We start from the raw sequence: 22882 nt of genomic DNA, 5'->3' as shown, positions 1-22882 counted from the left end.
GTCAGGGAAATAACCCAAGGTGACCTCCCCACTGCTGTGGTTTTTTTCTTCTCTACTGGAATTTATGGAATAGTCTATTGAACACTTAGGAACTTTTTGGGTCTATAAGAGATGAGGGGGAAACCTTTTTTGAGTACTTGTTACCTTTTTAACGATGTTAGGTATTTGTAGTTCTTCTAAACAGGGACAGGCTTTCTCAAATTGGTGGAAAACATGGAAAATATTGTATCTTTTTAGATAATTGACTCGGTTTGCTTTTAGTGAATGTATATTTTTAATACTTCGCTACAGTTTTTTCATACATAACGCGAATACATGTTTTCAAAATCCTTTTTTTTTTTTGCATTTCTTTTGAAGTTGGTTTGGTAAAAAGAATTTAGTTTTTAATTTTTTTTTTTTATTTTTCACTTTTCTTGTTGAGTTTGATGAAAAACAGTGAGCTGCCCATTATATTATTATTATTATTATTATTATTGGGTACATTATGAAAATTGAGAATACAGGCTGTATATTTTTAGTAGTATTTTTTTTTTGCACCAGGGTTATTGTAGTATAATATCTTTTTTTATTTTTTTTATGAAATATTGAAGATTATGTTTTTGAATTTATTTTTTTGTTTTTAACTTAAATATTACACAGTACTGGTCAAGGAAGTGTGTAAGGTTAAGGTGTTTGTCCCCTTAACTAACGTGGCGACAATTATTACAAAGATTTGTTTCTTTTTTTTTGGGGGAGGGTCAGTTTGATATCCCATAGTATATTTATTTATTTATTTATTTTTTTATATATAAAGTTTATTTATGAAAACATCTTTCGTAATTAAGTAAAGTTGCTTCTGTTTGATATTTTCCAAAGATTTTTTTTTATCTTTTTATGGAAAGTGTTAAACTGTTATCTTCGAATTAACTCGGATTTTATATTTTTAAGAAAACCTGTATAAAATGATGTCCAAAAGGGGAAGCTATTATTAATTTATTTTTTCATCCGTTATCACAACTCTACACACATGTTTTCTTTCATAGATACATCTACACATTTTTATTATGGCACCTTAAGGGTTTTCCATTTTAATCGGTTTTTTTTTTGTTGGCCAAAAATATTATATAAAAAAGATACGGTTGGTTGTTTTTTTTTTCTTACTAACACGACAAAGATATTAATTTTGTTTAAGTAAAAAAAAGTGATAAGTTGGTTATCCCCTCTCTCACTCTCACGCTCCCCCTTGCTTAACTTAGCCATTATTATTAGATTAAATGTAAGAAAATGTTTCTTCATTTTTTTGGCAATGGTTAGCAACACCTCCTTAAAGAGAAGGGGCTGCATTCTTTTTTTTTATTTTTGCTAAAGAAAACACTGACGACACACATGATAAATTTTTATTTTCTTCGCGAATTACGACCTCTCCAAAAAGTCTCCCCAGACAGTTTAAGATGTATTTTTAAAGGTAGAGTCTCATTGATATTTGGATAGAGATCTTTATGAGCTTCAAAATGGCGCAAATTACGTTGGAATCGGAGCAAAAATAAGAAACTTACGAATTTTTGAATATAATTTTTCTTTTAAAGATATTTAAAATTTGTTTCGTCAAAGTTTGTTAAAAACGTTTGTACCAACTTTTATATTATAACTAGCTTAATTCTTCCCTGTATCTTTGAGACTCTGTCTTTAGGGGTTAAAGGTTAAATTTCTGGGGAGATTTTTTTTGTTTGTTTCGTCGCGATTAAAATTTTAATACTATGACACGCACAATTTATTTAATTAGCTATTAAATGTTTTTAATTTCTTATTTTGAGTATGAGTTCATATATTTGGCCATTTATTAGCGCGGAACTTAATAACAACATCTGCACCATATTATTAGGAATTTGAAGGTATCATATTACCCTAAGTGATTAATTAAAAAATTAATTTAAAAACAAAAACAAATTCATTAATTAACCAATAATTAAAAAAAAATAATAAAAAATAAAGCTCTTTTATAATAATTATAATTTTATTTTTAAATGATAAAAACCTTATAAAGGCGTCTCATCTTTCAGTCAAGTCTATCCGAGATCATTCGATTTAATGAATAATTAGCTAATTAGCTTTCTTAATTAACACAACACGTGAGAGATTCGGTCATTTAGTTTAAAAAAAAATCAAAAAACCAAAAAAATGTTGAAGATCAAGTCCTTTTTTATCAAAAACAAGAAAATAAAAAGACAGAACCAAAAAAAACATCTAATATTGAAAGTAAATGAAAAATAGTGAACAAAGCTTGTAGTTTAGCTCTACATCTATAATCGATAAATCGGCAGGGCGCTCGCTATCTATCCGTTCCGTATCCCTCGCTTAGGTCAAAGGTCATCAAAGGTGTTAACGATGTCCGGTGGGTGCAACACCACCCTGCACCCACGATAAATTTTACCCTCCCCCCCCCAATCTAAAAATCTATTATTTTCTTTCAATGTTCATGGGGCTTCAGTATCCCGCCAAAATCATCCCTTTCTATGGAAGAATCGTGTAGAAATCCCGCCAAAAAAATAACTGGGGAAAAATAGAATAGATGGGGGAGGGGGGGGTTAAAAGGGGAAAGCTAGCGCCCGGTCGATTAGCTGGCCCGCAAAACGCAGGCGCGAGGCCGTAAAGTTCAAAGGACCATTCCCCCCCCCCACTACTCCATTCTCCTTCCTTCTCCCTTTTTTGCTCCGCAGCCTCTTCCATCCAATCTTTCCTCTCGCTTGGAGCATCTCTTCCTTCTCGATTCGAGCCGAGTGCGAAAAAGTTTTCCATCAACACAACCTTTCGGTTAGAAAAACATTGTTTTTTTTCCTTCTCTCTCTTCTCGCTCTTACCTAATCCTCGGCGACTGAGGTTCTTACACTTACACACACATATACACCAATTTTGGTGGTGGACTTAGAAAAAATTGTTTTATACTGGATGTGTTTTGCTTTGTTAGAAGGGGACCTAATTTTACAGATGAAAACCCGAACGGCGTCATGATGGGGAATTTAGATTTAGACTTAGCTTGATTTAATCTTATATCCGTTTTGTAGTGAATTAACCTGAATTTAAGTTGGATTCCTTTGATTTTAATTAAGGTAGATTCGTCTTGAATTAACTGAAGCTTGATTTCACTTGATTTTGCATGGTTTTAAGCCGAATTCACACGATTTAAAACCGATTGGACATAATTTAAGCCGAATTTCACTTGATTTCTGCCCACTTCACACGATTTAAAACCGATTAGATATAATTTAAGCCGAATTTCACTTGATTTCTGTCGAATTCACACGATTTAAAACCGATGAGACATAATTTAAGCCGGATTTCACTTGATTTCAGCCGAATTCACACGATTTAAAACCGATTTCACACAATTTAGGCCGGGTTTCACTTGATTTCAAAGGAAAATTTCACTTGATTTCGGCTGAATTTCACTTGATTTCAACCCAATCTGTTTTCGAAAGTTTCCACCTGCAGTTTCAGTCCCTTCCAAGTATGGGTTTAACAATTCCATCCGCAAGTATATGAGTGTAATCCTTGTAATAACGTAGGAAACTCTAAAATTCCATTGGACAATGAGGCTCTTTTTTTTTTCATCATCAATTGTCAATGAAGAAGAGTACTGTATATTTCGGTTTTTGGCCAAGGCTTAGGGTATTATTGATAATTGGAAGTTATTTGTTCAAGAGACGAGGGGGGGAGAAGGAAATCATTGTTTTTTTCTGTCCTTAGAACACAAATGGTCGATGAAATGGTGGTATAGATGCGAATGCGAATTGGGTTTCGTTTTCTTTTTTACGGGCTATCGTAGACCGCTAGTTGCAAAGACCCATCCTTTCTCTTTAGGGAGCTTTGCCTCGGGAAGGGTAAGGGTCGGTCCCGATTCCGGTTCGGCTGTGGTGGGGGAATAGGGACACTCACCAGGTCCTCCTAGAAAGGGGGAGTTGTTCATGAAGAGCTGAATGGAAAGCAAAATACGGGAGGAGAGCGATTTTAACCCGACAACGAAAGAAGTTTTTAGCAGTCCATCCAAAAAATCAACATCGAACAAAAATAATTAATTCACTTCAAAACCACATATAATATAACTCTTATACCGCCGTGTATTAGCGTGGGTTTTACATATCATGCCTTTGTGGTTTGGCTTATTTGGCCTCCTATACATTTCTTAAGTTATTCCTTCAATTTCTTCCGCATCCAAAAAAATGTTATGTTCATATTTACAATATTTATGTACACTTTTATGTCATGCAATAATTCCATGCTTTGTTGTTTTATTGTTTTTGTTTATATTTATATTTTGGTTTTGTTTTTTAAACTTGGTGAACGTAAGGCGCATGCTGATACGGTCGCTGATAGATGTGCTGTTATTGTTATTGGATAAGGGTTGATTTTTGTTTTGGGATGGAGACACATTGGGAGGAAAACGCAAGTAACACAGATGGAATAAAAACACACAAGAGAAAAATAAATAAATAAAAATAAATAGAATGAAAATCAAATAATGTATAGAAATATATAAAGATAGATATATATATATATATAGAAAGATTTGAGGTGACCCTCACTAATTTTGGTTTCTATTATTTCTGAGTCAGTGGCACTAGAAGAAGTAGTAGAAGAAGAAGAAGTATTGTAGTATAGTTATTTATCTCACTTGCGCTGGAAGAAAACTCTTCATTTCGGGGTTGTCCTCCTCTTTACTGCTGTTGTCGTCCATCATGTCTCTCATTTGAATTTGGTTTTGACTCGTCAGTGTCCCTTGCATGGCCCCGGATAGACGCGCCTTTTCTATGTCCACGTAACGTTGGATCGTCCCCTTGTAGGCTATTTGTTGTTCGGCAATGGCTGGAGACACAAATTAAAAACAATGCAGGGTTATTAACCTTTAGGGGAGGTGTAGGAGCTGGTTTGCAGTTTGCAGACGTGTCTGGGGTTTGGTATTTTTTTACGTAGACAAGTTGGGGGTTTTTATTTTTATAGTTTATTAAGGATTTATGTACCTTGTATTAAATCAAGTTAGGGATGAGATTTATGGAGGGGTTTTTTCTTATTATTATTTGCGAGGTTGAATGTGAACAGGATCAAGGTCTATTTTTAGAACCCAAAGCTTTTTGAAGCTTAAAGGGGATAAGATCATAAGAGGAGAGCTTGCTCTTCATCCTCCCCACGCGTTTCGATCCGCGGATTTAGTCTATACACTATTATATAGTCTTTGAGAGCCTTGGAAGCAACCAAAATGCTAGTTTTTGAAGGTTTGAAGGCCTTTTTAAATGTCTTCAATATTTATATATATAAGGTTTAGGTTCGTAGGCCCAATTTGAAATGTAAGGCTTACCAATGCGTTTCTCTACATTAAAAATCCTTTCTAAGCCGCATAAAGTGTACATATCTCTAAATTTTCTTCTTCATATCGAAAATAGGAGTCTAGAAGGCGAGAGTGAGAGAGTAAAGTGTCTTAGCTCTCTCTTTTTATGGCTCCCTTTCGGCCATCACCTATATACACACCAGATTTCTTATAAGGCTACGCTACATTTCCTTATAATACTGTTTTTCCTTGCCCGAGGAAGCTAGGAGGATCTACCAAGGATATGGGAATTTTCCCTTATAAAAATGATTTACGTTCAAGGATTATTATCGCGTTTGGTTGAAGCTAGCTGCAGCCAAAGCCGGAGCCACAGTGCTACTAAATTTCGTAACAAATGGCTTGTGTACTTGAGTCACTCTCGTCTTCCACGTTCCCTGCCTCGTGTCGCATGTCGCATTTGGTTGCACGCGCGCAACACATTTTTCCCCGCGTTTTATTTTTTACACAAATTAGTTTCTAACGCGTGACCCTTAAAGGTCACGTGACGTGTAGCTTAGCTGGGACACGGGTTAGAGTTAGATACTTAACTGACCTCTTTCCAAATTTTGCCTTTGTCGAATCTTATGAACGCATAGACATGCTACAATAACCACAACTATCGTTGCGACCAATGACGCGGCAACGGGTATTAGAATGGATAGATCCAGCATTAGAGCCGGTGTTGGTGAACCAGCTGATATGCTGGGTTCCAAACCTGGAAGGTGATAATAAAATTATAAGCTTTGGGTCCCTAGAATTGACTAATTAATTTGGGCTTGCTTATATATAGTTTACACACATGGAGGTTTCATATGATACCATTTACACCATGCAGAAGGCCAGGCTTGCCTAGAGGACAAAAAGCAGACTAGTTTCTGTCCTCCAGGTGTAAGTGGTATGAATCCTCCATATGTGTAAACTAACTTCATTTAACTGACCTCCTTCGGTCTTGACCGCTATAAGGTCACTAGGATCACCCCTTCCCATCGCCGTTGTACCCGTCAGGTATATTTGGTATAATGTTCCACTGGTCAATCCGTTCAAAGTGTAGGTTGAATCTTCGGGTTTTAAAATGGTCAGTTCTTGCCAAGGTCCACCGTCCTCTCGAAAATGAACCGTGTAACCGGAAGCCACTGGCGAATCGTGTTTCGAGTTCCATCTTAACGTGATGGAGTTGGTCGTAGTTGACGTAACGAAAACGGTTGGAGGTGGCGGTAAATCTGGATGGTTGGTAGGGAAGAGCGAACAAGAAGGGTTTTTCATTCTCTCATTTAGGCTTAACGACTTAAGTCTTGAAAAATCTTAACGTCTCTTTGATTGCGAGCAACGAGGCGTAAAAACGCAATTAAGAACCTCAACTACGTCTCCGCTTTCATAATAGACCCAACGCCAACGCGGCCATGCCAATTAAAACACTAGATTTTGTCGCTATGGTAACACTTTCTCTATTCGTGGATAATGCTTAAATTTCTTTTTTAAAGTGTGTACAGGGTGTTATATAATGAAAGGTCTGAGAAATTACGGGGAGTGTACATAGGGTCTTTGGGAAATAAATTACTTGTTGAAAATGTAACTTTACCGTTTTCAAATTCTGATTGGAGTGTTTTAGGATGATCCCTTAAATTGGAGATTATGGTAATTTAATTGAAGGGGTCATCCGTAAAACACTGACTTCAAACTTAACTTGATAACGGTGACCCGGGCAGCAAATTGTCATAGAAGTTACATACATTTTCGACTCAAAATCGACAAATCTTTTAGAAACACCCTGTACGGGCATCCTTTCATTGTCGCTCTTGGTGTTCTAATGATGGGTTAATCTAGCGTGCATCTTACTCCGCGTTTCCCAAGTACTTTGAGTTGGCTTTTACCTTCTTATCTTTTGGTGGCTAAACCTCAGCTTAAATCGTGGGAGTAATATGACTTGCCTTTGAATGTATTGCAAACTCCAATTGAAAATAGTTAAAAGATATTCGTGTTCAGAATGTTAATAAAGATAATGGTAAATTCACCTTAATTTTACCATTATACATTTTCCCTTAATCTCTATTAACTTTCACCTCGCGAACAAGCGTTATCACGCCTGAAAAGCTGGCTTTATTTTGGTATCAAACTAACCTTAGTCCGTTATTTAAGTCTGTTAGACCTTAATAAATCATTCGCGATGGTCTAAGGTGACGTTGATTCGTATTTGGGGGGTCCTTAACGAGCCATTCGAGATCGCGGGGCGCGTGCTTGCGAAACCGGGGGTAGATTTTTCCTTATCAGTATATACCAATCAGACTCTTAATTGCCCGAATTACTCATACTTAATACTCCCACGTAATTCATTTAATGCTGAAGGACTATATAGAAAATTGTGTATAAAAAGCCTTTCATTGTATTACCTATCTTCCTTCGAATACACGCTCGGAAAATTGACCCCTTTAACCTTAACTATAATAACAACTAAGTACTATGAATAGACCAATTTACGTCTACTTAGAGAGAGTTAAAAGCGTAATTATTATTTACAGCCGTATAGAACTAGGCTAAGTGTGTCCCAGATAGTAAAGACTAAAGCGGTTGACCTTTTCTGTTGTAATATCGCTATGCTTGAAGCAAGAAGTGATATCTAGTTTATTAGGGAGAAGGTATAAGATGCCTAAGTATTCGCGCACCTTAGTCCTGCAGTCCCCCTTTCAAAATACAAGGGGGGACGTAAAAGGAGGCCGCAGGCTATTTCGCCTCTCCTCAGTCGGAAAATACCACGTAATTTTCGTCATTCGCGTCGCGCTGACGTGAGTTTTCAAGAACCAATGGGATGCTGGTTGTAATTTAGAGGCGGAGATTAACTCTGGACCTACTTTTGGACTGTAGATAAAGATGGAAATGTGGCGAATTTATACCTCCTCCCTAATAAACTAGATATCACTTCTTGGTTGAAGCTACCAAGAATTTTCATCTTAATCCTTAGATGCATATCGAATTTGCCCATTTTTTAAAAAAAGGACAGCTTAATTCGAATTTGGAGGTTAGATAGAATACTAATTAAGACTTGGACAATCGTGGTTTATATCTCTTATTTTGATACGCTCGCTTTAACCCTAATTAATTTATAATTAACCAACAACCAGATATAAATGAAGAAGGGGAGGTTTATCTTTAAGTTAAATTGAGGTAATATAATACTCGAGTAGAAACCTTAAATAATACCGCGGTTTGATTGTAACTTAAATCGATAATCGTAAAGGAAAGGGGCCCCAAGTACAACCAATTTTCTTGAATAAATAAATTTTTCTCGATCGAGCCATATCGCTCACGGAGAGTAAATCGGTTGCAAACCACTGCTCCCTTACACCCCTCCTAACTCTCATTCTGTCTCTAGCATCGCTACTGATGTAATGATAAAATCGATTTTGGGCTATTTAGAAAGGATTCCATAGGTTCATGCAATGCAACAGAAGTTAATACATAGAGCTATAACCCTAATTTAGATAAACGGAAATAGGAGATTTTATAGTAAGTTTCCTACTATGTATGTAAGGTAAACAAAGTTGTTTCTAGGGTTGGGAAGCTGTAAATATCTATGGAGAAAATGCGGAAATATAATGGAAATAATACAGGGTTTTCCAAAAAGGGATGGTCATTATAGGACCGAAGTATAGTGTGATGGTTCAATGGGATATCAATTTTGAGTCGAAAATTTATGTAACGTCTATGACATTTTGACCTAAGGACCACCCTTTACTAGTAGTTATAAGAACAGTGTTTTAAGGATGACCCCTTAAATTAATTAGAAAATTATTTCAGTTTCTTTGTTAGTTTAATTTAAGGGCTCATCCATAAAACACTTCAATTATAATTTTTTTTTTGTTTAGGGAAAATGTCATCGAAATTACTTAATTTTTGACTCAAAATTGATTTCCCATTGAACCCACCCTTTGTACATCTTTCCTAAACCAATCACCCCTTTTATAGAACACCCTGTGTATTACCGTAAGTCGCTAGAACCCTTTAATGTAACTCCCACATTCGACTATGGAACAGTTTTCACGATGATAAATAATTCCATGAGAATAAAAATCCGTCCAATAACGGGGATTTTCTTGAAGGATTATTCCCTCATTTCGCTTCTCTTTCTCCTTTTTTTTTTTCCTTTTTTCCTTCCAAACAAGGAATGGATATAATCTAAAAGCCGCCCGGAAATTCCAGGATCACTTTTTGTTTCACATTTAGTTTTTACTGAGCACGAAAGCTTGATACATCCTTATCGAACCTGGCTATGCTTACACTCTCAGATACGTTTTAACCGATGGTATACTCTCATTATTGAAAAAAAAATACAGTAAGCGGTTGAAGAGTATAGTGCTTGGTTACGAGCTTACGACCGCCCTTAGCTTTACGTAATAGCAACGGATCTTTGAAAGAAAAGCAGCTCGATGCTGCGGCAACTTGGGCGGAAAAAAATAATGCATACTATCATGAATTTAATCAGGTCTTTCTTGAATAAGAAGGCTAGATGTGAAATAATTTTAACAAGGGGTATAGTTATGGCGAGAACTTAGGAGCGTCTGTCTTTATGTGGCTAAAGATGGACGTCATCCGAAGTTAAGGGTCCTTAATCATAAAGTGTTGGGTAATTGTTGAATACAATCCTACCAAACCATATTGACGTAAGTGTGAAATAAGCCTATTACATTGTTAAGCCTAAATTTTAACAGGGGGTAATTATTTTGGGAACTTTGGAGCGTCCATCTTTATGTGGCTAAAGATGGACGTCATCCGAAGTTACCCGTGTCCAATCATAAAGTGTTGGGTAATTGTTGAATACAATCCTACCATACCATGTTGACTCAAGCGTGAAATAAGCCTATTGCATTGTTAAGCCTGAATTTTAACACAGGGTAATTATGGCGGGAACTTTGGAGCGTCCATCTTTATGTGGCTAAAGATGGACGTCATCCGAAGTTAAGGGTCCTGAATTATTAAGTGTTAGGTAATTGTTGAATACAATCCTACCATACCATATTGACTCAAGTGTGAAATAAGCCTAGAGCATTGTTAAGCCTAAATTTCAACACAGGCAAATTATGGTGGGGACGGACTTCGGAAACGCCTGTCTTGTTGCAGGCTCAAGATGGGCGTTTGTCTGTTCAGGTTCCCCAATTTTGAAGGGTTGTATAATTTTTGAATAGAATCCTGTACCCTACCCTACCATTTGACAGGCAATAAACCTATTTTAAGGCCCAGGCAAACCATAACCGAAACTTTGGAGGGCCTATCTTTATGAGGGTAAAGAGGGACATCCCAAGTTTCCGGTATTCCTATTCAGTATTCTTGAAAGACTTGAATAAATTGTTGATAGCACTAGCTTGATTAAAGGTAATGAAGTGAAAGACTATTGGATAGAGAAGGCGGACGTAAGCCTTAAGAGCCAATCAACTGACTAGAAGTGTATAAATCGTTCTAGGGCTTTTTTCTTTGAGAAGGGCTCTGTCTCTCCAGAAGAAGTACTTCTATCTCTAAAGTACTTTTAATATTGATAGCGTGTCTCAATTACATTAGGGAAGGGTCTTGTAACGTGCAATTTACTTTAATCATTGACTTACCACCGTCCGAAGTTCTGGCGATGGCTTCGTGGGACGCTGGTCCACTTCCGGCTGTGTTAAATGCCTTGACCACCACGTTGTATTCGGTTCCTCGCGCTAAGTTGCTTAGGAAGTATTCTTGGGTTGAATCGACTAGAAATTCGACGCTCTTGTACGAGTAGGGTTGGCTAGAGTCTCTGGCTTTGTAACCCACGTAGTAACCTTTTAATTGGCCGTTCCAGTGGTCCTTTGGTGGTGGCTTTGGGTTTCAAATATAATGATTTTTGGTTAGAAACCAAGGATTTGTTTTTGGAAACTTAACAACTACCCGGGGTTTTTCAATGGGTACTAGAACTATCTAGGAATAGTCCAAAGTATTTTGAAGTATTCAGTAATAACTCAAAAATTATTCTAAATCCTCTACAATGACTCAAAAATTATTCTAAATCATCTGCAATGACTCAAAAATTATTCTAAATCATCTACAATGACTCAAAAATTATTCTAAATCATCTACAATGACTCAAAAATTATTCTAAATCATCTACAATGACTCAAAAATTGATCCAAATCGTCTACAATAACTCATTTTGCAAAACCTCTATCACAACAATTAGTAGTTCCGAAATATCTTTTTAATCATTACAGAAATTCAATTATCTAAACCCTGCGCTCTATTTACTGTTGAAGCCATAGATAGCTTTAATAACTTACCTTCCAAGTGACCCTAATGGTAGAAGGTCCTTTAGCCTCAACGGTAATATCCACTGGTGGGGCGGTTGGTTCTGCAAAAAGAAATACATCATAACGAAATTACTCTCATATAGTTTTAATAACGTTATGCTTCTTTTGCCTTTTCCATAACCCTAAAAGGGTTTACGAAAAAAAATAAAAATGTTTCACTTTTCTTTTCTATACTCCCTCATGTCATACGGGTTAGAACCACCTCCACCTTCCATACGCTCTTTTATATTTTGCTTTGGGGCCCTCGAGACTCGCTTTCTAATGGTCTTCCAGGGCTTTTAAAGATCCATATTTTTTTTTTTTTTTTTTTTTTTGGTTAGGTATATTTTTAGCAAAGGACCCCGGTATAACGGTATTTTTCTATTTTCTTTTCAACTAAATCTTATTACGTTAACGGGTAGCAGTAAATAATATAAAAACATCTAACATCTGTGGATGTTCATCTTGTTTTGTTAAGGGCGTGTTCGCACTGAGCGACTTTTTCGAAATATTTTAGCTTGTGGCAAACTTATAAGAAACACCTTGTATAGTCTGAACGTACCCCTTTAGATGTTAAAAAAATTTATTTGGAGGCCAGTATTGTGTTGTCGCACGCTTCTTAACCTCTCTACTGTTTGAAAGCTTATCTCAAACTCCCCTGCTATCATTATGGTTAAAACTTTTTTTGTTTTCTAGTAGTTAATAAGGATTTTAATCCTACACTTTTATTTAATAGTTTGTTTACGGTGTTAAAGCTAGTAGGGGAAACGCGGGGTGATATGGAGATACGTAACCTATATTCCTGCCTTTATCCGTATTGGTTTAAGGTCGGTGAACCCTAAACTTTTTATTATCTCGTGGAGGTTCAGTTTCGCACGAGGCTAACTAAATTCCATAATTAATCATTCTGAATTTATTTTTTTCTGTGAGCTTAACTATAGTTGAAAGGGTAATTTTTATAGGCTAACAGCAAGCTAGGGTTTCTTTAGTGCAAATTTAGTAAGCTAGAATCTAGTAGCTGCCATACCTTCTTCTCCAGTTTGTAAGGAGACTGCGTCGGAAGGCGTACCACGTCCCACTTCATTTTCAGCGACAATTTTGACGACGTAAGAAGTTCCGGGATGTAGGTCTTTCATCATGGCTGACAACTGGGAACTTGTTACCGTTATCTCGTGTAGGCGGTGCGGTGCCCCTGTTTGTATGCGTTTACGTTGAAATTAGTTAAGTCTAATTCGTAATTCACGTCTTTGTCGAACTTTGGGTTGCGAAATTACCTTGGTCTCGCCAGTATTGAACGACGTATTTGGTGATTGGACTGTTTCCGCTGTAAGGGGCTGACCATGAAACGCTGGCGCTTCTAGTCCAGACTTCTCGGACTTTGACGTCCAAGGGTGGTGCGGGAACCTCTGTAAATTTTTTTTTGGTTTTTGAAATTTATTTTTAGTAGGAGGCTTGGATTGCGTATAAGCAAGAAGTGATATCTAGTTTATTAGGGAGAAGGTGCCTAAGTATTCGCGTACAATAGTCCCAGTCCCCCTTTCGAAATACAAGGGGGGGACATAAAAGGAGGCCGGGCTATTTCGTCTCTCCTCAGTCTGAAAATGTGACTGTAATCATGAACGCTGGATCTCTAAAGGGACCGGAAAACGCCCGCCTTCCACTGCACAAACCGAGTCCTCTCTAGCATAGCGTCGGGGGAAGGGATGGGGGTTGTGAATTTGGGAACACTCAAGGCCATTCGGTCTTTTGTGAATCTGAATAAACCTATTGAAAAGAAATTTAAACGACCTTGGCCGTTCCCGTTTTTTTTTATTTATTTTTTTACAAAGCAAACGTGCTATAGAGAAAAATCTATTCCGTTTACCAGTCCCTTTAGAGATCCAGCGTTCATGCTGTAATTTTCGTCATTCACGTCGCACTGACGTTAGTTTTTTAAGAACCAATGAGATGTTGGTTGTAATTTAGAGGCGGGGATTAACTCCGGACCTACGTTTGGACTAGAGATAAAGCTGGAAATGTGGCGAATTTATACCTTCTCCCTAATGAACTAGATATCACTTCTTGGTATAAGTATATGAGCTCCCACAAAGAAAAGTTAATTTATTTATGATTAAATATATGGCCTATGATTCAAAGCCACGAGATCGTAAAAATGGTTGTAAATCCTGGATTTTGCCGAATTCCGGTATGACGTTTCAACCCAACCCTTCAACATAAATCCTAATATTGCCATTTTTAAAGTCAAATAATGCCATTACGCCCAAAGAGTGAATTTAGGTCAAAAATTTATGGAATGTATACGGCCTTTTTTTTAAAAAAATTATATATATATTGATATTAGCGTCTTTACGATATCCTAGCTATACTCAGCTACCCATTATCGATTCTTTAGAGTGTGATGTATTAGGATTGCTATTTTTTCTACGTAACTTTATATAGAATCAAATTATCCCGAAGTTATCAATAGTCAATACAATATATCCAATAAGCTCACAACATGTGAAAAGCTAGCCAACTCGGTCGCGCCTCTAGCGGTTTCTCCTGGCTTGAGGGGAAATTATCCAGTATGGGGGGCGTGCCCCTGGAAGTCAATAACACTCTGGATACCAGCATACGTTACATTTTTAATCTAAAATTTCCTTAAAAACCAATTTCAAGTTTCGAAGCTGCTTTGACTCGCATTAATAAAAAGAATACAGTCTTATTTATTTATCTGACTGTCAAAAATTCGGAAAGACACGTGACTTTAGTATTTCCTTCAACCCACGCACGTGATTTGGGAATATAATTATTTTTTAATTAATTTCTTTTTCTTCTATTTCTTCGAAGCTCGCGCCCCCATAGTTTCAGAGAGAGAAAAAAAAATAAATTAAGCAGGGTAGCAAGGGATGATTAAAATTGAAATCCGATATTATGACTTGGAAATCGACAAAAGTCCATTTTTATTAAGGTTCGGGGGAGCTAGTCTCTTTTTTTTTTTAATTTTCTATTTCGTGGAAATTACTCTTAAGGTTTTGGAGACTTGAAAGTAAAAAATTTAATATATGATTCGAAATCAAGTTTTTTTTTTTTTTGAAGGGTTATGGCTAGTAACGTTGGCAGTATTTGACATTTTAAATTTAGTGGGAAGGAAAAAAAAATTGAAAGTTGTTTATTTTTGGAAAATATATATTTTTTCTTTTTAATATTTTAAACCAACTGTTCATTAAAATCATATTATTTAATTTAAATTCCATCAAAACTCTCCAGACTCCGGTATCAGTTGGTGAGTCAGCGTGAGTGTGAAGTTGTATATTTTAAATGAAATATTTATTCTGGTTGAATTAAGATAGTCGTATCTCATTTCTTAAGAAATATTTAGGTCAAACTTTATATTTTAATATAAATGAAATATTTCTTATTTTTTCTTTTAAGCCTAAGCTCGAATGTTTCTTAGCGTTTTATATAAACATACAACGAAAAAACAACAACAAAAATTCACTTTAAAACTTTCTCTGTCACGTAAAACATATTTGAAATACTTTTAAGAAGGTAGACTACCAATATAAATAACCCCAGGTGAATATTTTAAATTTAAATTTTCTCTTAAAGCAAAATCGAATATATATTGATCAGAAAACTACTATAGCTTTGTACCATAAGTTTATAAGATATGTTCCTACCATAAGTATGACACCACCTATACTTCTTAATGCCAGAGACTTAACTTAGAGAGAGATAGTTCGAGAACGACGGAAGCGAGAGTTGAAGTCCTACACTCGGTGGTTAATTTTTGCAGGACTTCCATCATCCTATTTAGTCTGTATTAAGCCTTTGACATGCAGCACCTCATGCACCAGGCGTCGCTTTACCTCGAATCTATGACCTACGTCACTCACTTTTTGACAAGCTTCAGTTTGTAACCAGAGACAAACTTATGGGAAACATATCTTATAAACTTATGGTTGTACTAGTTTAGACTAAAACTTTAGTACCAATTTTGTCTCTCTTTACGACTATACAAAATTAACAATGCAAGGCAAACATAGTAACTTAGCTAACGGAGGAGATAATTTAGTCTCGCTTTTGTTAAAAATCAATGAACATTGTAAAAGGCTTTTCCCTTTTAAACTTTGAAGCAAGTTTAGTCGCTTGGACTTGAACGACAACGGGTAAATTCTAATTTAGAAAGTCCTTCTTACTTTTGTATTATTTTTTTGCTTCTTATTCTTGTTTAGAACATTCAATTCCGCCCCACGGTCCCCACCCCCGCTTTATTTCCTCCCATCTGTTACAAACAAAAGGCGGAGGATGCTATATCCTTTTCCTATTCAAGCTCTTACAGAGTTCGCTACCCGAGGGGCAGATCACTTTCTTGTTTAATGAAGTACCCCTTCGCTAACTGATTGAATCTCTCCTAATGTTTACAAATACAATGTTTAGCTCGTTAGAATATGAATGACGAAAATTGCGTATTTTCCGACTGAGGAGGGGCTACGAAATAGCCCGGCCTCCTTTTACGTCCCCCCTTGTATTTTGAAAGGGGGACTGCAGGACTATGGCGCGCGCGAATACTTAGGCATCTTATACCTTCTCCCTAATAAACTAGATATCACTTCTTGGTATCATTTTACTTTGTTTACAAATACAATGTTTAGCGTTGTTTTGAATGATTTAATTTCCAAGTTCAAAGGTTTACAACTAGGTTAGATTGATTAAATAGTAATTATATTCATTAAATTGCTATTGCAGATGAATGTTATTGATTTAATTTAATCATTTTAATCTACCCTAACCTTAATTGGAAGTGATCTGCCCCTCAGAGCATAACCCCTTTAGATGCAAAGCAGTCAGTGTAAGCGAAAGGGAATTTTCTATTCCCCAGTCTCTCTCTCTCTGCTTACTAGTTACTACTACCCACACAGATCCATTTATTTTCGTTCATGTCCTCATACTCATTCTGACTTCTTTTATCATCAATTCAGTCAAATACTGCCCCCCTAAAGTCAGTCTAAAGTCTCTATCTATCTATCAATAAATAAATAATTTTAGTCTTTTCGTTGGAAGGAATGGGTTGAAATGGAATTCTTCCATATAAAGTTACGTTGCCTACAAGGCTAAAGGACGGACGGACATTCGAGTAATTTGATTTGATTTTAACATTTGTGACTGAATGAATGATACGTGATGGAAAACCCATTCCTCCCCCTCTCTTAAAAAGTTACAAGGATGCGTATTAGACAGTCGGGAGTCTTGATGCGAAGATGCGTTATGTTTGATATTATAGATGGATTTATTCTGTATTCTGTAGTGGTTTTGGTTCTACTGTCTGAAGGACGAATTTATTATTTTTGGGGTAAAAGAAAATAGTTGAGTTATGTTTATAACTTTTATTTAGGTCAGGCTTAGTTTGCTCTACACTTATTATTATTATGTTTAATTTAGTATGATATTATTAATTAACTTTGAATTAAGACACGTATGGCTTTATTACAAGCTTTGATGTACAACTATGTTCCCTTATATTATTAAATTATACCCAATTTAAGGCTACTGTAGCGTCCAACAAACTATGACGTATCTTTACTATTCTTTTGCATGAAATAAATCAATAACGGAACCTTCTAGCCTTTGCTTAATTGCATTCTGTGACTGAATTTACCTTATACATATTTTGGGCAAATGTTTAGAAAAGCTTATTCAGAATATAGAAAAAAGAGTAAAAATGTCTCCAAGCGTTTAATAGTTATCTTAGGTGACATTGACTTTAAGATTAAGGTGTTTTTCTTTACGACGTTTCAATAATTATCAACCCTAAAAAAACTAGTTTTGGGCAAGTTACGACAGCCAGATGGTAAAATTCTTTGGTTAACGAGATACTACATCGTTTTCGTATAATTTTTACCTCCCCCAAAAAAAAAACAGTATCCTCATTTGTTTTCAAGGCTAAGGTAATCATTAAACGAAAAGAGAAGATTTTTTTATGTTAAACTTTTACTTACCCAAAACAAGAACGCGGATTTTTCTTTCGTCTTTGCCAAATTCATTTTCGGCTGTGCAGGTGTACATGGCCCCATCGTCTCTCTCCGCGCTACGGATGACCAATTCCGAGGAGACCCCTTCTTTCGTTAGCGTCTCGAATATTTCGTATCTGAATTAATTAGATTAGATTGTAAATTAATATCTTGAAATGCTTTTTCTTCTAATTTAATATGTCATGTTTTGTAAGCCTTTTTTCTTTAAAAAAATCATTGTTTAGTGTAGAGCAAGTAGCTTGCTAAAAGTTACACTACGTCAAGGTATTTAAATCCCTTGTTGCATTTTATTTCAAAGCGTATTTTTTTCACCCATGTCTAAAATCATCCAACGCATGTAATATCGTTAAACACATGTCAAATTTGGCCTATTTTGTTAAGCTAGCGTTCAATGGTGGCACACTGACCTATTGCTATCCAACTTGGACAACTGTTTCTTCTCCTTTTTCCATGTGACAGTCAAAGGTTGATCCCCTAAGGCGTTGCATTCTAATTTTGCGCTGTCGCCTCTCCTGGTATTCATAACTACGAATTTTTCTTCGAAACGTGCCGGCACTAAATTAAAGAAATGGGCGAAAAAAAGGAACCATATTTAGACTCATTTTCACGAGAAAGCGTAGGCTTACATAAAATTATAATATCCCAGTAAATTTTAAATACTTTGGTTGGTACCATGGTTATTTAAATAAGCGTTAAATTAAATTAAGTATGCTTAATTAGCTACAGCTGTAAGAAAAACATTAGTCATTATGTTGTTTCGTCCGTTTTTATTTTGAAGTATGGTTGTACTCCGCCTTCTGAGTAATTTTAATTTGTTTTGCTTCAATTTCTCTTACCAAGAACCGTGATTGTAATTGTTTTGTTTATGTTACTTCCCACGCCATTAGCTGCTTGGCAACTATAATGGCCAACGTCTTCTTGAGTGAAGGAAGTTATTGTTAAACTTCCGTTTGCGAGTGTACTGAATCGAGTACTGTTTTCTATTTTAACATCCCCTGAAAAGTGGTTAAGTGAAGATAATTGTTAAAGGTTGTTGTTGGGTTGGGTTAGGTTTGAATTTGTTTAAAAACCTTTAAACCAATTTAGTCTCGGTTTAGGGAACCCTATCGCTTGACAATCGATTGTTACGCGATGTCCACTTATTTTGGATTGGTTTTCGGGTTCCAGGGACCATTTGGGAGGGACTGTAATGTTTATTAATGGGTATGATGTTAGGTATTTGTACTAGGGTCTAGGGTGGTGGTTTTACCATTTTGTCTTACCTACCTTTAATTTCCAATTGAGAAGAGTATGAGTCCCTTCCATTGTTATCTTTGACGACGCAAGTGTAATTGCCAATGTGTTCAGCTTCAACTGATTCTATTTCGAGTACTGAGTATTTTTCTAGTATGTTTAAGAGTACTCCTCTGTTTGAGTTAGGTTTGATTAAGGTTCCATCTTTGAACCATTCGAATTTTAAGTCTCCCACATAATCTATGGGTGTGCAAAACACACGGACACTTTTTCCAAGGGTTATAGATGATGGGAACGAAAAAGGTTGCAAGCTCGGTATTCCTAGATTTATTATTTTGTTACTATTCAGTATGTTGAAGTGATAAATGCGAACTTACCTATGACGGATTGTAAGGCTGTAAATAGCGCGACAAGGGTTATTGTAAAATAAGAAGACATAGCGAAATTACCACGTTTTAGAGCAGTAACATGTACTAAGTACTTCATTAAGTACTTGAACGCATTTAAAACATTTATTGACTTATTTGTACCAAACTCTTAAACCACCAATTCCTCAAACCAACCTTTCCCACTGTAGTACCACGAAGGAAAATGGAGTAAGTCCGTGTCCCCATGAAGTAGGCCTAACCTAGACAATGATTCAGTAAACCATTCCCATGGAGACAGAGGCGCCAACTCGCGTTAGATACCCAAACTTTGTGAACCAGAAACTTGAACTGGTTCATTGGTTCAAAACTTTATTGGCATTAGATTAGCATTCGTACCACGAATGAGTATATCCACCCGGGCTGTTATTTTCTCGTTTATATCGTTGTCCGCTTGGCAGACGTAACTACCCGCGATTTCCGGTGTTACTTGGGCAAAGTGTAAGGTGCCATTAGGGTACACGGTGCCCCGTTGTTGTTTTAGGACATGCTCCAAGTCCTTGGAACCATTTTCTGTGTAGTAAAACGAAACCTTAGCAATGGGTTAAAGACTTATGGACAGACTTACCTTCCAGTCTCTTCCACGTAATTCTGGGTTTGGGTGAACCAGTTGCCTGACAGTTCAGGGTAACAGGTGAGCCAAGAGTTGAGATAGCGGTTTCAGGTTTGGCTACCCATTGTGGTGGAGCTGTAAGGATGATGTTTAAGTACTGCAGACAGGGAAGAAGTTTTTAGAAACATACCTTGAACATTGAGGACACTGCTATACGAGTCTTTGCCAGAAGGCCCTGACACCGTACACGTGTAATTACCCGCACTCTCTGCTTCAACCGGCTCTATAGCCATAACAGAGAAATCATCCACCACTGTTATCCTTATTGGATGCTTATTTTTGACCTCTTGACCGTTCTTTAACCATTTAAACGTCCAAGGCCCTTTACCACCTGATACAGTACACATGACACTGGCTTTTTCACCCAATTTTACCAGAGGTTCAAATGAAAACTTTCGAACAATTGCTCTGTCGTCTATACAGAGTTTAACACCATTAACAGAATAATTCCAGATTCAAATATATCAGATATCTTACCTTGACAAAGGCATACATTCAATAGAACCGCGAGTACTAAAATACCTTGACAAATAACGGTATTTCTTTCCACAACCGCGAAATTAATGAAGATATGCATGATAACAACTTGAAAATACTTAGAAACAACCCTATGTATAACCAACACTAATCGAAACGATGGAGAACATTATGACAGAACTATCGACTCTCAACCAAGATGGAGAATGAACTACAATATTAGTCACACTAAGGAACCAATAAAAACGGACCCAAAATGGACCAAACCGACAATGGATCTCTGGAAAGCTAGCGCCACATTGTGCACGAACAGGGCAACGTGAGAAAGGGCGCAAAATTCATAAATGGTAACTTCGAGAGTTACCATGAACCAAGGAACTGAAGATGAGCGATGGAGCTTATTGTGCTTACCACTAACTACCAATGAAAACTGATGAGAAATATTGCCACCTTCGTTAGTGGCCACGCACGCGTATACCCCGTTATCGGACACGGAAACATCACTCATAATCAAACTTCCGTTCGAGTGTTGAGTTATTTTCCGGCTTTGACTCATCGCTTTGTTCTCTACAAGGAATAAGATGTGTCTTAGAAATGTGACGTGTTTTTGGGAATATGGGAACTAAAACCTTTAATGTTCCAGTATTGCAAACGAGGAGTAGGGCTACCCTTGGCTGAACAGTGTAGCGATATGGTGGAGCCTATGCTGGCCCTTATGTCATCTTGCTTATAGGACCATTTTGGTGGCTCTGAACATGTTTTTAAAGATGTTATCGTATTATAAACAGTTTTGGTATAGAAGTAGTACCATCAACTGATAGGAATGCGGTGTAACTTGCTTGACCCCCTGGACCCGAAACGATGCAAGTATAATTGCCACTATTTTCACTGGTTACTGGGTCAATGACTATAACCGAAGCAGCTCCAATCTCACCAATGGACACCGGTCCAGAACTCTCAATTTGTTTACCATTTTTTCGCCATTTAAAGTTAACGGAATTACTTGAACCAGAGGTTAAACAATTGGCTATGACTTTGGCACCAACCTTAACCGAGGTCGGGAAGCTAAATGGTTCAACTTTTAATTCATCTGAAACTTATTTAAATTAGTTTCATGTAAATTTTTCGTTCGGATAATGCGGGTACTTACTTTGAGACGATAATTCTATACAAAGTGCGATAAGGCCCAAAAGCAAGCTGTATTGCGTTTTGATACCGAACGCCATGGTATTATGTGGTACCCTATATTTTTAATCTACCCCTAAATATGAATTATATCGAAAATTTCAACAACGAAGTTCAATCCAAACCACACGAGAATCAAGGAGATAAACTCAAGTCGACCATTTTATCCCAGAAACCGACGAATTACTAATAGAAAGTAAACCGACACAAAACCCTTGGTAGCTCACTAGCTTTGTGGAAACCTGAATGTTTGACCAAGTACAGAGAAGATAGCGCCATATTTCGTGAATAAGAAGAACTATGCAGTGAATACAACGTTGCCAGGATGGTACACTCAAAGGTACCCGAAGGAAACTACACCAACGTGTATCAAAACCCTTATGTTTCTCTTAGAACGAATCGGAATCTCACCCCTAACTGTGAAGGATATTTTAGCTTTCAAATTGCTCCCTATTCCATTCGCGACTTCGCAAAGATAATCTCCCGCCATATCTGGATGCACTTGAAGGAATGTCAAGGAACCATTAGGGTGCACCGTGTAATGAGTTGTCTGTGAGACCGGTGTCTCCACGCTCTTGGACTCCCCTGTAATTTGATCCCATTTACTTTCGTTACTAAGTTTGTTACTGGGTCGTTGTCATTCCAGAGACATACCCGCGATTCTTTTCCACATTGCTGTGGGAGTCGGTGTTCCCTTGGCGGAGCAAGGGATGGTTATTGTCTCCCCTATGCCCCCAAAAGCGTCTTGCGGCTGTTCAACCCATTGAGGTGGCGCTATGAGTGAAACTGGGTTAGATCGCGATCTTTGTTTACATGGAATTCCTGATGGCTCACCCTCTACTTTGAGCACCGCTGAGAATCTATGGGTACCCGAGGGACCATTAGCCACACAAGTGTAATTGCCTTGACTGTCTTGTTCTACTGGACTAATGACCAAAATAGCTACACCGTCGATATCGACTATTTTGGTGACTTTGTTGGGGGTTAATTCTTGCCCATTTTTAAGCCATTTAAAAGTCCAAGGACCGGAACCACCTTGGGTGGTGCAAGTAACGGAGGCTTTGTCACCTAGTTTGATGCCATTGGGGAAACTAAATGGTCTTATAGACGGGGAATCTATGAAATTGAACGGACGAGAGTTGAAATAGGTGAAATAACATAGATAGTACGTTATTATTACCTTGGGATGAAACTAACAGTAATGACGAAAATACAAAGACCAATGAAGACGGCCATATTGAGCCGAGGCTAGCCATGTTTACACATAAATCACGCTAAATGGAACCTCTATGATGCCGATAAAT

At 37.0% G+C, this 22882-nt stretch overlaps 1 protein-coding gene across 1 annotated transcript; it reads right to left on the bottom strand.

Moving 5' to 3' along the window:
- Nucleotides 1–250: 250 nt before the first annotated feature.
- Nucleotides 251–21943, bottom strand: LOC149717603 (cell adhesion molecule Dscam1-like). The gene is made up of 22 exons (XM_089834699.1): nucleotides 21544–21943; nucleotides 21202–21483; nucleotides 21017–21142; nucleotides 20661–20960; nucleotides 20394–20540; nucleotides 20047–20331; nucleotides 19872–19991; nucleotides 19643–19816; nucleotides 19256–19414; nucleotides 18912–19199; nucleotides 18716–18829; nucleotides 18482–18640; nucleotides 18053–18200; nucleotides 17613–17761; nucleotides 12906–13037; nucleotides 12659–12823; nucleotides 11623–11693; nucleotides 10930–11167; nucleotides 6277–6558; nucleotides 5892–6053; nucleotides 4649–4839; nucleotides 251–3949 (listed from the first exon to the last, which is right to left on the bottom strand). The coding sequence occupies exons 1-22, from the start codon at nucleotides 21617–21619 to the stop codon at nucleotides 3794–3796; spliced, it is 3924 nt and encodes a 1307-aa protein (XP_089690825.1). The 5' UTR covers nucleotides 21620–21943; the 3' UTR covers nucleotides 251–3793.
- Between the last annotated feature and the right edge of the window lie 939 nt (nucleotides 21944–22882).

Source organism: Phalangium opilio, unplaced genomic scaffold, assembly GCF_054372755.1.
Source record: "Phalangium opilio isolate 3A_F unplaced genomic scaffold, DU_Popi_V2 ptg000003l_1, whole genome shotgun sequence".
In the NCBI taxonomy this organism is placed as follows: domain Eukaryota; kingdom Metazoa; phylum Arthropoda; class Arachnida; order Opiliones; family Phalangiidae; genus Phalangium; species Phalangium opilio.
This window is presented reverse-complemented; position numbering and strand designations above follow the sequence as displayed.

What these genes read in the sequence shown, in the direction of transcription:
- LOC149717603 (XM_089834699.1), bottom strand. Translation starts at nt 21,619, where the DNA reads ATGGCGTTCGGTATCAAAACGCAATACAGCTTGCTTTTGGGCCTTATC. An exon ending in CTGGAACATTAAAGGTTTTA is followed by an intron (nt 20,961 to 21,016) that starts GTTCCCATATTC and finishes TATTCCTTGTAG; the next exon opens with AGAACAAAGCGATGAGTCAA. An exon ending in GAGACTAAATTGGTTTAAAG is followed by an intron (nt 18,641 to 18,715) that starts GTTTTTAAACAA and finishes ACCACTTTTCAG; the next exon opens with GGGATGTTAAAATAGAAAAC.